This window comes from Poecilia reticulata, chromosome 14 (assembly GCF_904066995.2).
Source record: "Poecilia reticulata chromosome 14, P_reticulata-male-v2, whole genome shotgun sequence".
Lineage (NCBI taxonomy): Eukaryota > Metazoa > Chordata > Actinopteri > Cyprinodontiformes > Poeciliidae > Poecilia > Poecilia reticulata.
The window spans coordinates 22512340-22526911 of NC_088843.1; the positions used below are offsets into that span (position 1 = coordinate 22512340).

General features: G+C 36.6%; 1 protein-coding gene across 6 annotated transcripts in view; it reads right to left on the minus strand.

Annotated features, from left to right (window-relative positions):
• Positions 1-14572, minus strand: part of cadm1a (cell adhesion molecule 1a) — a 388215-nt gene that overhangs the window by 25457 nt on the left and 348186 nt on the right. For 4 of the 6 annotated variants that reach the window (XM_008428590.3, XM_008428589.3, XM_008428592.3 and 1 more), the window contains one exon: positions 4663-4695. The exons of the other annotated variants lie outside the window; for them this stretch is intronic. In XM_008428590.3, coding sequence (XP_008426812.1) covers positions 4663-4695 — 33 coding nt within the window. The remainder of the gene's footprint in view (positions 1-4662; positions 4696-14572) is intronic. 6 annotated transcript variants of the gene reach the window in all.

A 14572-nucleotide genomic window follows, 5' to 3' on the forward strand; every position in this document is an offset into this window, starting at 1 on the left:
CAGTAACCTTGTTTCCTTTTGCATGTAAACATATTAAAACAGGTGTTGACCTAGCTGCAGCTACAGCACACATTAATTACCTGCTACTCTGGAAAATGGCCACCGGACGTCCATATAATGTTCTACTGATTTATCAATCCACACTTGAAACAAGGAGGCGGCGTTCAGAAAAATGAACAATATTGTGTGTAAATGCTGACTTTGTGCTCAGATGCTCTTTAAGAATGAAGAAATGCATTCAGTCTGCATTAAAAATGACCGACTGAGTATTTCCTGTTTTAGTGACATCAGAGCAAAGCTGACTGGTAAGAGAGAAACATTTTTTTTATTTATCAGATTAGAGACAGAATAAATTTGCAATCTGTTGACTTTGTGTGTGAAAAGCTGAAGGGGTTAATTAATTAATCTTTTTTATTTAGCCATAACAGACAAATGGAAAGATTTTATACTTAGTTAAAAATAAGATTTTGTTTTATTTCTTGTTTTATTATTGCATTCTCTAGATATTTTTTTCTGAATTGTTTAGCAGAAGAGTCTTAAAATTAAAACTATTTTTTACGTTTATTTTAATTATTTGGAGGAACATTGGGGACATTTTTGCAGAAAATCTCTAGCCATATAACCGGTAACGACGAATATTTATTTATTTAGGACTTATCTTTCGTCTGTTCTGAGCTCCTCTCAGTTTTTCAGGGTGCAATGGAGGAACCAGTAAATGACGTGATGTTTACTGGTTTCGGTTTGTTTCTGAAAACCAGATGGTGATCTGAATAACGGCAGACCTGCGTTTGCTCTGTTTGTGTTTGCAGCTTTTGTTCTGCGGCTGATCGCCGCATTAGGAAACAACAACGGGCTTTTCACAGTTCACGCTTTGCCAGCCGCCATTCTCCCGCTCGCAGCTCGCTCACACCTCAGCGCCAGATAATAAACGATGGCATAAATTAATTACAGGTAACCAACACCTGAACCCACCACCAACTTTCAGTCGGCGTGTTTCCATATTAATGGAGTTGCGTCTCCGCTGCTGTCGGAGCGAATCAATCCTCGCATTGTTTTAATAATAATAAATATTCCTCTTATTGTTTTTCTTAGCATCACGTAGCATTTTAGACTTTCAGCTGCTAACTCTAAGGGGTTGATTTATGTCAGGAACAATTCAAGCAGAAAACACATGCAGACACTGCAAAAACACAAAATCTTACCAAGTACTTTTGGTCTAGTCTCTCAAGCAAATATCTTAGTATACTTGAAGTAAAATTACAAAAGTAACTTTTTAGCAAGAAATGGGAGCTTGTTTTAAGTTAACAATTCCTTAATATTGATTAAAAAAAGTAGTTGTTCTATTAGGAGATTATTTAAATTTCAACATGATGTTTTAAATGTTCATATAAGTGAAATAATCTGCCAGTGGAAAAGTTACTCTTTATCAATATTAATAATTTATTGACTTAAAACAAACTCCTGTTACTTGATGAAAAGCTACTTGCAAGTTAGAATACTTCAAATAAAACAAACTAAAACAGTTGTTCTAGAAACTAGAAAGAAATTATTGGTAATATTTTATTTTTGCAGTGTATTTGCACTGAATTTGACTAATTTTTCAACAACTACCGTCTGCATGGTTTTGGTCTTTCAACAATTGCTTTTGCTTTACACTTACATTACTGAACATATTTGATTAATTCCTGATCATGTAATTTTAAAAATGACCTTAAAAAAATCCATAACAGATAATGAAATAATACTGAATTGATGGAATGGGTGGATTTATATTCAAAGTGAAGATTACTCCTGTTTGTTTTTCATATATATTTGAAATTGATGACATTTTGTGTTTTCTTTGTGTGTTTTAAGGTATTTTGTGATGCTTATCTTTTGTAATGTTTGTAAATTGTTGAGGCGGCTCATTTTAATTTTGTGTTTTGACTTTAGGACGTTTGATTCCTAAAGTCAAAACACAAAATTAAGGATTTTGACGTAATATTTATGGAAGAATCTTTAAATAGACAAATAAACATCATGACCTAAATTCAAACCGATATCTCTGGGATTCATTATTGGGTAACATAGTTAATAGTAAAAGTGAACCATGCATCATTTTCCATCCTTTTCCATAAAATTCCAATAAAACACAATACGCTGTTGAGACTGCAATTTGAAAAATGTGTTAAACTTTAAGAGGCAGAAATACTTTAGCAGGATTTTGAGCCTGAACCAAAGCCAGGAGCAATCCTCATTAAACCTCAAAAGTCACTTTCAGTTATTACATAAGCGCTCCAAATCCTTTGTGTGTGAATACAGAAACATCCTCAGCGATCAGGCATTTATTTATATTCCCCTATTGATCAAAACCGCTTTAGAATATCACAAAGAAAGCCAGGCTGCCTGGCAGTGAAGCACAAAGACATGAAAGGTGATTTAAAACATTTGCACAGGGAGCAAAGTGAAGCAGATGAATAATGAATATTAAGATGAAATGTTTCTTAAAAAGGATGATCCACTCCATCTTGGCACAGAGCCTCTGTTTACCACATTTGGGCCAAAAATATCAAGAAAAAGAGAGAAATTCAGATTTCATACTCACGACGCAGCGCGGCGGCTAATTACTAACATTTAAAAAATGATTATGGGCTGAGAAAGAACATCTGGGGAAACCATTCAAAAACTCATCAATGCCCACAAAACATCCTGCTAAAAATAAATAAAAACTCAAACAAAGCATCTGCTTTCTCTTGAAGACGAGTTTTTCTTGTCAGTAGCAGGCAGGATGCTTCAGCGCCGCCGCGGAGCGCCAGCTAACTGGTGGAGATGGAGGTGATTAATTCAGGGAGCAACATGGAGCTATAATAGAACCAATCTTTCTGATCATTCCCTGCTTTATGTGAGCATTTATGCTGAAAACTAATTAAATTATCTCCTGATTTGGTGATTAAATCTGAGATCTGGAGGTGGAGAAAAGCTACGTTTGTCCCTGGGAATGTTTGAGGGTCTGGACTTTGACTGCACCATTGCCTCACCTCGATTCTTGCTCCTTTGTTCTGGTTTCTTATCCAATTTTACAGCTTTATTCGATAATACTTTGGGTTGCAGAGGCGTTTGTGGTCGATTCAATGACTGCAAAGAGTCCAGGACCAAAAAACAAAACAATATCACCAAGTAACCACAGTTAGCATGATGTGTTTGTCCTGACCTGCTTTGTTTGGTTTCCTCTGTTATGGTCAAGCATTTCTTCTTTGGTCTCATGGTTCCAGGACGTTTTTGCTTCATTCATATGAAGTTCTGTGAACCTAACGCCTCTCACATCCTCAGGCACACACCAGCTCTGTTTATTCTGACTCCACTCCGTTTGTCTAGAAAGTCCAGTTCGTTTGGTGAAGTGTGAATGCTAATTGAACTCTGGTCCATCTACAAACCTTGCCCTCAGTTCGGTTGAAGTTCGGTTGAAGTGAACTCTGGTTCGGTTTGGATGCACATGAGAACGCCAAGTGGACCGAAAACCGCTTCAAAAGCAGAGAGCAAGGTATTCTGGTAAATATAACCAAAACAAATATGCTAGCCTAGCTCTAGCAGGAGAGATGGCTTGTGGTGTTTAGCCAAAGACAAAAGAGCAATCCTGGGTGTGTTGTGGTGGCGCAGGGGTTAAGCACAACCCACGTATGAAGGCCTTAATCCTCAATGCAGCCATCGCTGGTTCGATTCCCGGCCTGGCGACCTTTGTCGCATGTCTTCCCCTTCTTTCAATACCCACTTTCCTGTCAATTAACTATCAACTAGAGCCAATAAGACCTTTAAAAAGAAAACCTCTAACTAAAACCTGATGGGACTCTACTTCTGTTTGCATTTTAAAATCTGAGGGGATCCCAAATAATGACATCATGAAGATGTTTGCAGAAGTTGCAGGACGTCTGGATCACAACCAGAGTAAAGTACCATCTCTGCACGTAATTTCATTAGCTTGTTGACCTGCACGAAGCCTCAAATAAGTCGTAGACCAAAATGAAATCATGCAGCTAAATTGCAACAAACAGGAGCTGATTTCTGGGCCCATGGCTCATTTTTGCTCTGCAGCTCACTAATTTGGTCATTAAACCAAGCGAGCAAAGTTAGGTTTAAATTTCCAACGGAGCAAAATGAGCACATTGATTAACAGAAAGCTCATGACCGTGAATTCGCTCGCACAAATTATGAGACGGCAGCCAAAAAAAAAAAAACACAAAAAAACCCCACAAAAATAAAAAAATAATGGGAAAGCGATGCAAATTAGACGAAATTAGAAAATGATGTCTATCAGCTTCAGTCAAACGCATGAAAACAAGTAAATGAGGTCTATTTTTGCCTCCACACAAAACTATCTGCAGTGGCTGATATAATCAGTCCTGTCCTCAGAGTGGCTTTTATTACCTTCAGGGAAGAACTGTAATTGGTTAGTAGGTGAAATCCTTCTCCAAGTGTTTCCAGCTAGAAAGATTAGACTTATTGCAACCGCAGTAACTTATTCTGACAGAATAAACTCAAGAAAAATAAGACTGGCGTCCCAAAAGACTGATCAGTGCAATCGATGAATAACTGACAGTAAGCGGTTGACATTTAAAAAGCCAAGCGGCGGTGCAAACACAAACGCACAGAAACAGAGACATAAAGAGGAAAGTAAAAGATACCAACCATGAGCTGCAGGTTCAGCGCTGGGCACAGTGTCTGAGCACACAGGGGGGAGGACAGGGAGGTGTGGAGGAACAGGAGGAACGACATGCAAATAAAGAAGAAACGGGGGGGAGGAGAAAACAAACAACACCCATAAGCAAGCATTCAGGAGACCAGAACATGACAAAAGACATAAGACTTAAGGGAAATCAAAGGGAGCCGGCGGCAGCGCAGAGATAAACACCAACACAAATACGCTTCCCACTGCAGACGGCGAGGACGATACACAGCCGACTGTTTTCATGTGCGCGGGCACAAACCGCCCGGAAACATTTAACTACTTCCCAACGTCCAGTTATCACCGACGGGAGAAGTTCAAACAAAAGGGCTGAAGCTGCAGAGATGAGATACTGACCCGCTGCTTTCATTAACACATAAAGATCCACTTCACTCCGTCTGACGGTTCACAGGAAACACGTCTGGTTTAGAAAACGGTGATAAAGCTGAAGCATAAAAGTTTCACAAAAATATGTTGTTTACATATATAACTTTCATAGAGTCACAGTTTGATATGTGGCAGGTAATATGTGAAAAAAACTGAGCACCTCCGCCTTCACCCTGTGCTAACTAGAAACAGCCAATCAGAGCCAGGAGGCGGGTCTTAGTGCTGTCAATCACCCCTGTGTATGCTACAGTACCTTCCCCACAGCAGAGCCTGTCCTGAATGCTAAAGGTAGTTAGCATGGCCACCAATAATAAACAGTGGATAAAGAGTTTTCCTGTATCGGTAAGTTGTTTCTTGCCATTCGCACAATTAGCAGCGAGTTCATGAGGATGACTGACAGTGCTAAGACCCTCCCTGGTGTCTCTGATTGGTTGTTTTTGGTGCATTTCCTCAGACACCAATAGTAGCTCAGGAAAAAGTTGGAGGAGGTGTCTCATAAATATTTAAAAACATATTCTTTATGAAAGTTACATACTGCAGCTTCAAGGCAAGAATGATAAGAAAAATGGCTGAAAACAAAGAAAATAAGAATAAAAAGTAGGAAACTTTTAACTAGAGCTTGTAAAAGTTCCCCTTAAACACTTTCACAATCCTCACAGCTACATTTAGCTCTTTAACCTCTCCTAATAACTCCATATATTAATTTATTAAACCTTTAAATAAAACCTTTGTTGGTTATTTCTATTTCTTTCCAGCAAAGGCTGTTTATTTTCCTTTAATGGGGCTTCGTTTGTGAGAAAAATGTGTTGAGGCAGAGTTAAGACAAAAATCTACTAAATCTTCACTGAGAAACAGCTTTTTCAACAAAACTTTGTTGTTCAGATGGAAATAATTACATTATTTAATTTTCTTCCCTCATTACCTGCAGCTAAAGTTTGCGATGAACACAAAGTAGAAAAAAAAAATATTTTTTTACAGCTTATATCACCAACATTTATTGCATGTTTTGCAACATATGTTCAACTTGTTATGCAAAATCATTAAAAGATCATTCATATGCACTTTAAACTCATTTAGTTTATTAGTTTTAAACGGTTACAGTTGATTTCTAATCTCCAAAAACAAGTGAAGCTTTGAGACAAAAGATGCTGCCATAAGCCAGTCAGATCCAGCTGCAACACGTGAAACCAGTTGCATCGACTGGTTTGCCTTTAAGGAAGATCCTGTCAGTGAAACTGAGACAAATCCCAGTCGGTGGTGCTGCAGCAGAAGCAGAGTTCACCTTTACTCTCCCTGAATCTATTAACATTTACATAGAGAACAATGTCAGATGATACTGGAGGTGATGCAGAGTTTTCTGTTTGATCAACAGCAGCACAGAAACAGTAATTACAGGAGTTATTGGCCGCTACGGTGAAAACCTGGTGTTTCCCAGGCATTTTCAGAAAGTCCATCAACAAACCAAAGGTAAACACAAAGGTTTATTTTTCCAGAGTAAACAGTTACGTCACTGATAAAGTTTATTTATTTCAGTAAACATGGTTTTCTCCAGGTACTCTGGCTTCCCGAAAACATGACTAATGCTGATTTAACAGTGGCTGCGTTTCCATTACAAATTTGTTGTCGGAAAGAAAAATTTTAATTGTGGTGCTTTAAATAAGAAACTCAATTAAAATCACATCTAACCATGTTTGTTCACACAATAAATCATTAAACAAAACATGCTGCACCATCGTCCTCCAACCACTTCCTGTTTTTCTGAAACTCAATCTGTTTTTTATTTACTTGAAATTGTGAAATTCAGATTTCTTCACTATATAATAAATAAAGAAGTTTAAATAATCTATACTGAAGTAAAACATCTAGCATGTGGTGAACAGTTAGCTGTAACTAATAACAGTGTTAGCAGTTAGCAACGCTCAAGCGGTTAGTTTAGTTGCTAGTTGCCTTTCTGATGCCTGAATTTATATCTTGAAATAGTTGTACATAATTTAGCAATGTTAAAAGGTTATATGTTTACATTTATACATATGTAGATTTATCTTGAATTAATTTATGTTGAATTAATACAGTTAAAACTGTTGGCTGTAACTGCTAACAGTGTTAGCTGCTAGCTAACAACGCTCTAAATGCTAACTTGGTAGACATTGCTATTCACATTTCTGATGCCTCGCAAGTCTGAATTCACCTCTATAAATAATGTTGTAGCCAATTTAATAATGTTAAAAGGTTGAATCTTACTGTGTTCTGAATTTATGCTTTTTCTATTTCTGGAGAAATAAAAGGGTTATATTTTTACTGAAAATTTTCACAAACATCCATGTTTTTTAGATGATTTCTTCTATTAATTCAACAATAAAAACTCCTCCATCTCCTCTCCTTTTTATGCTTTCATTTCTTCAGCAGAAAACAGGAATGCAGACATTAACAGAGCTTTGATGTTTTGTAGAGATAATGTGAACAGTGTTGACGATAAAAGCAATAAAATACAGTTTAAGGGTTTGTAAATGGTATATAAATGGTGTGAAATAAAAACACAAACCCTCTGCGCCGTAGATAATTTACAAAGCTCATGCCTGGTTATGCTTTTAACGAGTTATCATCTGGATCAAGCAGAAAGACTAACAAAATACAACAAAACACTTGGCAGGAGGCAAAAAGAAATGACATGGATGCGAGAAGAGAAAAGGAAAGAAAAACACACACCAATCGTTTTTCATACCAAATATGAAAAACCAACTATTTGAAGTCAGACGGATTGTAATGTTATCAGCACAAAAATTGTTTAACATTTACTTTATCCATTTTGTTTTCTCACTGCCTGTCAGACTAAACTTATCCTGTTTTAGGCCAGATAAAACAAACTTAAATATCTCTATTTGCTAAATATGAAAATATAGAGAGAATATTTGATTACTTTCTTTAAATCTGCTCGGATAATCAAATACCGGGGTCTCCTTCCTCAAGCTTCTCATAATAATAATGTTTTGCTGCTGTATACTTTGTATACAGCAGCCACAGGGGCGTCACTAGGTTTTAAGGATAAGGGGGCTTAGGCCCCAGGAAATGCAAACGGATGAATGCAACATTTCTCCAACAGCAACAAAAAAGGGGAAGTTGCTTTTCCACTTTTAAAATAGTGTTCAGGGTAATAGAAAACTCTTTTCCTACAAAACATGATTGAAAACATTTAATATATAAATATAATAAAATTAATTTCTAGCAAAAGTTGTTAAAATAAATATAATTTCCTATGGCTCTACACCTAAACTATTCAATATCCTTTGAATAACATTTGTTCTTAGTAATTCGAGCCATATTTTACAGATCTTTATACGATAATGTAAAGAGAAACTGACAGATTTATGACCAAGAAGTCTCCTCCTGATTGGCTGATTTCGTCAGATTTTTCTGTGATGTCATACAAAGAAGCAGAGTGTGTGATGTTACCTTCGACCCAAATTTTGGCTGAAAAGTTTCAATTCTCCCTTCAATTTTCAACCATTGCAAGACTTCAGCTAAGCTTAAATGTGGACACCATGTTTTATTTTCACATTTTTATTGATAAGTGTTTGTTTCAGTTGCACTAAAAGACCCCCAACACATCACATTACATGCTTTGAAATGATCAAAATAAAGACATATTTTCAAGAAAACCTGGCAGGTAAGCACGTTTTCTGTCCTCTTTAAATGATCTGCAGGTTGTCAGTTGTGGCGGTTTAATATGATTACAGCGTACAGTGAGAACAACAGGTGTACAGCGTTTGTTCAAGTGTGATCAACAAACCACAACGGCAGAATCTTTAAATAGAAAATTCCTCTTTGCCTTTCAAGGCTGCAGCTAACGAGCTCACTGAGGTAAACACTTGTCAAGGCTCCTGTTCTGCTGCATAGAATGTCAACATAATTAATATGAAAGTGTTGATATCACAAGTGTAAATATCACACAGATATTTATGATGCACGGTAACAGGAAAACCTGCTCCCTGCCTGTCTTCATGAAACCAGAAGGTTGTTCCAATTTGTGTGAATTTTGTACATTTTTGATTTTTTAAAGAACAAAATGACTGATTTGGGATTATTTACAAGGAATCCTGCAATATTTGCAACAAATTTGACTTTGTGTTAGTAGCCACATCAATCACAGACTGTAACTTAACATAAAGTAATGTTGAATGAATTAGTAAGAAATACTGCCTCCTGTAGGTGGGAGTTAGTAACCTGATATTTTGACAGGTTTAAGTGACAAAAAACTAACTTTTTGTCCCCAATTTAGTTCTACATATTGCAAACAAAATTTATTTTTGCAATTCACTTCACTTCATCTCACTATTGGTGCTGGTTATTTTCTTAATATAGTCAAAAAAGTTTAATCAGCTTTGCTGCCACCTAGTAGTTACAGTTAGCTCAATTATGCCTATTTTTCCTAATTTTCCCACCTTCATTTATCCATTTTGATTTACTCAGCTTTTAAGTATTTACTTAATTTATTATCTGCTTGACAATAAAACGTCATATATGCTTTATTAAATTATTGTTTAATTTCCTTTTGGGATCAATAAAGTATTTCTGAATTTGGATTGAACTGAATGTTTTCAGCTGATGTTCAGGCCCGTTTTCATGTTTTTTATTGATTTCTGGAAGTTTCAGTCGTCCATCTGTACATTAAGAAGATGTGCTGGACTCCAGACTAAGTGCTTTCAGCCATTATAATTTCACTGATGCTCTCAGAGGGCTGCATGTCCCATGACGGCGTGTATTGTGTTACTATCGATCGCCAGCTGGATCCAATTTTAAAACAGAGGACTAAAAACGAGGAAAGTCGGGACGAAACCTCGGGTAAAGTGAGGTGAAGCAAATCTAAATTCATAAAATTCCTAAATCGCTTCACCAGATGGTGTTTGTGTAATTTAAGATGCTGACAAACATAATGAATTTTTGTTTCTCTTCCCTTCCCTTCACTGCATTATTGTCCTGTTTATGCTGTGGGTTAAATTAATTGCTTGTCAGCACCGTTTATGGACTTTCATCAATTAAAGCTAGCCTGCTGCCTGATTGTTGTCTTTTCACTGCATGCGCATTTATTATTCTTTTGTTTTGGCCATTCATGGATTAAGCACAATTGTTCATTGCACTGTGCTGACTTGGGGGATTATTAGTCATATTGTTTTGATGGTCGAGGGGAGTGAATAGGTGGGAGGGTGGGTCATTTTTCAACAAAGCGCTGCACTTTTTCACCAATTTCAGAGTTAGTTTGGATTCCTCCGAAGACCTCTGTTGCCCCGACTTCTGCTAATATAATAGGCTGCTGCCCCAGAGAGGGAGTCGCACAATAAGGAAGCTTTTCAAGGAAAACCTTTGCTTTTACACTGCCAGAAATAAAAAAAAACTTAGATAGCATAGAATACGTGAAAAGAAACTGTGGACACAAAAGGAGACGAAATGCAACTCCTGAAGGTGTTGTGACAAGTAGAAAAGATGGAAAATCACAGCAAATGTGAGAGGAAATTATTGACAAGTCCTGCAGTAACAGAAGCTGAACAGAATCCTATTTAGTGGCAATTACAGCAATTTGCTCTCACTGAAGTGCAAGGAGTTTTTGGTTAGCAGACATTTAGAAATTCTCCGTCTGAGCGAAAGCAGTAAGAGAAGAGAAGGCATCTGGCAGAAAGCTTCAGTTTGTCGTTTCAGGATGAAAATATTGGCTGTGCAGATGTGAGGTTGGCTTTATCAGGAGAAGTCCGGCTCTCAGGGAGCCTGAAATAACCTGCCAGATTCTCTGCATCTCCAGGGATTATCAATGAAAACACGGCTGAGGCTTTACTGCTGGAGTTTCCTCACAATCTGGGTGGAAACATTCAGCGTTCAACTAGAAAACGCCTTCAGAGAATTATACGTCCAACAAGTCACGTTTAGGTGACGTCTTCATAGTTTGTAAAGCACTTTCTAACATTAATGTATAAATATTTGTAATTAAAAACTATTTCCAGTGTGAGATCATGTGAGTGCTTTAAAAATTTATTTATTTTTAGGCTATTCTAATAAAAACACTTCAGTGCTTCTCCTTATGGATCTAGTTGGTAATTTCTGACCAACTAGTTGGTGGTGAACTAAAGATCGAACACTAAGAAGACTCTAGATCTTTCTGGGATCAAACTTCTAGCGGCATAACTCAAGTTTTAGCTTTTGAAGCAGAAACAAATTTTTAAAATGAATTTACTGCATTTGTTTCTACAGTAACCAGGCGTCAAATGTGAAACCTATAAAAAATGGAAACAAGAATGGATGAATGTGGGTGAATGGATTAATGAATAGATGGATTAATGAATAGATGGATGGATGGATGGATTGATGGATGTTGGACCAATGGCTGGAAGGTGTATGATGGACCAATGGAACGATCGATGGATGGATGGACAGACCAACAGATCAGTAGGCCAGATGGATGTTTTCCCTACTCAGGTTGCCATGGTGATTTACTCAGTTTTGTAAACTGAACACAGATCTGTTATATCTCCTTAGCATTGATGATTTCTATCAGTTTTTCAAAGCTTCTCATCTCCTGCAGTGTAACTGAAACGCATCTACTTCCTGTTTCCAGCAGGAAGCGTTACTATTGGTGACGAGCGATGAAAAGGTGCGGTCCTACGGGGAACTCGGTGTTAATCATCCAGATATTTCTAATCAGCCAGTCGCCAGCGCAGACTCTGGATCTGCACAGCAACCTGCATGGATGCGCGTTCCCTCTAATCCAATCAGATGGCATAATCAAGCACAATGCCTGTGATTTCTGCCAGCCTTGTGAGATTTGTTCCAATTGAGCAGTCCGTCAGCGCAGCTTTGATTGCGTTTGGAGCTCAGACTGATTTAGAGTCTATGTTTTCTATCTGCCACCCTTTGGAGGTTTAAACCCGCCTCGACCCCCTGGGTTCTGCTGCTAAAAAATCTGCTTCTTTTTTAAAGAGAGGCCTAATTTCTGAGTGCTAATGTTCATTTGTTGGTTTGCTCTCATCACTTTTCTGTTTTTCAAATCCAGCACTGCGTTTAATCCAACAATTTTTTCAGGAAAATGTAGTTTCAGCAGGTCACACCTCCCCACCGAGGGCATTAATATCACATTAATCTGGACTTTTATTGATTTATTTGAAACATTGTTTGAGTATCTGTTGTTTTTTGATCCAAGCGTGAGAAAAAAAAACAAAAAAAAAACATACAGTCTCACTGTGGCTGCAGCTAAAGATATTTTTATTAACTTATAATTCTATCAATTTTTTCTGGCGATTAATCGATTAACTGGATAAGATTTTTAATTTGACCGCTTAAGCCCATTTGAGATTAGAAATGCATTGAATGACGCAAATAAACAAGTAATAACAGGTAGGTTCCTTTTAAAATAAGTAAAATAAACACTTTATTGCCTAAAATGTAACAACACTATTCCATCTTTTAAAACCATTCTGCCGATTAATTGATTAATTAGATAAAAAAAAATTATTTAGCTAGTTCAAAATTTTTTATACATTAGAAATACATTAAAAGATACTAAATTTTTTTTAAAATAGGAAAATCAATATTTTATTGCTTTAAATGTTACAGCATTCCTTTAGTGAACACTTGATCATTTTTGATCAAATAAATTCTTAATTTGTTAATAATTAATCAATTGATTAACTTTAATTATTCATTTTAATTAAATTTTTATTTATTTATTTATAATTTATCTGCACCAGTAACAGTTTACCTGTTTTGTTATTCATATGTCGTCACACTCATATTTTTTCTATATTTTCTCTGCGTGCTCCAGCAGCCATTTTGCTGCCAAATAACTGGAGAGCAAAATGTCCTTAAAAGGAAACTTTTACAGAATTTGATCCACTGCACTTAATGCAGTTTCCTGAACAAGTGCATGTTAACGAGCATTTGAAGCATTTAACCTTCTCAGTTGTGTTTTGTGTGTAAATATTGGTGGCCTGAGAAAAAAACAACAACAACATATATTTGCATTATAAATGAATTATGAGACATTTTTTGCATCCTAAAAGCACCGGTTTGTTCCGACACAATGAGCAACAAGACAAAAGTCTCGGTCCTCTCATTTCCTCGCTCACCCACATCCTCACACAGATGCATTTAGAAAATGTGAAAAACATGAGGGGGCGACGTCACTCTGAGCCTCGGAGCGCTGTAATTACTCATCATTTATGACTGGCTCAGTGATCGTCCAAACACCAGCAAAACCGATTCTTCTCTCCATATTTATTATTTTTATAGGCATTATGAGGAATGTTGACGTCTTCGATGGTGACCATGCATGAAACCAAAACAGGCCTGGAGCAGAAACTGTGCCGTATTTTGAGTTTTTTTTTGTTGCACCAGGTGTTGTGTAAGTTTGTACACCATGAAACCAAAACTTTTGATTAGAAGTCAGGTCTCTGTCTTTCCAGGTCAGACATCAATACTCCGCTTACCTGACCCTGGTTTATGTGTGCGTGGACGTATATCTGCTAAAAGATCTTCAGGATAATAATCTTCCTACATTTTGAATTTCCATCGATGCAAAGTGAGCAAAAAAACTGAATAAAGATGAAAAATATTAGCAAGTTAATTAGTTTAATTCCACTTATTTTGTGTGAAGAAAGTGTTTGAATGTTCTTTAAATGAGCAAGTTTTTCTGATAAATGGAAGCTGATCTTAGCCTTGGTATCAGTCTCATTCTCTAATTGCTTTTCCTGAGCTCTCTCCATTTCTGTTAAATAATGTGAGCCTAATTTAGATTTTCTGTTAAAGCCCAGAAATAGAAAGTTTGTTAAGTGATAAGAACTTTAAGAGGTCTGCCTCTAAATATGGCCGACAGTAGGCCTCCTTACAGTGTGATATCCTTAATTAAAATACCACAGAATCAAAGTATGAACACAAATATGTGCATAAGAATTCAATTTATTTTTTTAACTTGCAACTAGTCCTCCTGCTGTGAAAACAGATTCATATTTAAATATGTTAGTTTTATTTATTTTCAACTTTAACAGTGTTATGTTGGTATTTTTGATTTTCATGGCCAAACAAAAATCCTGAATGCTGAAAATAAACGAGGTCTGAAAAGATGCTTAACAAAGAGGATAAATTAGCAACAGGGCTTGCCCCAGATGTGGCCACGCCCCTCTGTGTATATTGATCGTGGTTGATTTTACTTACTATATGACTATTTTCATATTATTTTAACTTTATTTCAGTAAAATTAAGACTTTATTCTTGTCCTACATTATACTCATAATATGACTTTATTCTCATAAATATATAAATACATATAATTTTTTATTTTCTTCGCATGGCCCTAATTCCTTGTCGTCCATTATGACCTGATACTGGTAACCAGTTTGATACTGGTAACCAGTCAGGCCTAAGTGCCACAGTGCAATGAAAAAAAAATCCAGAAGGAAATGGTAAAATCCAGAGTAGGGAAAACATAAAAGCACAGGGTGATACAGT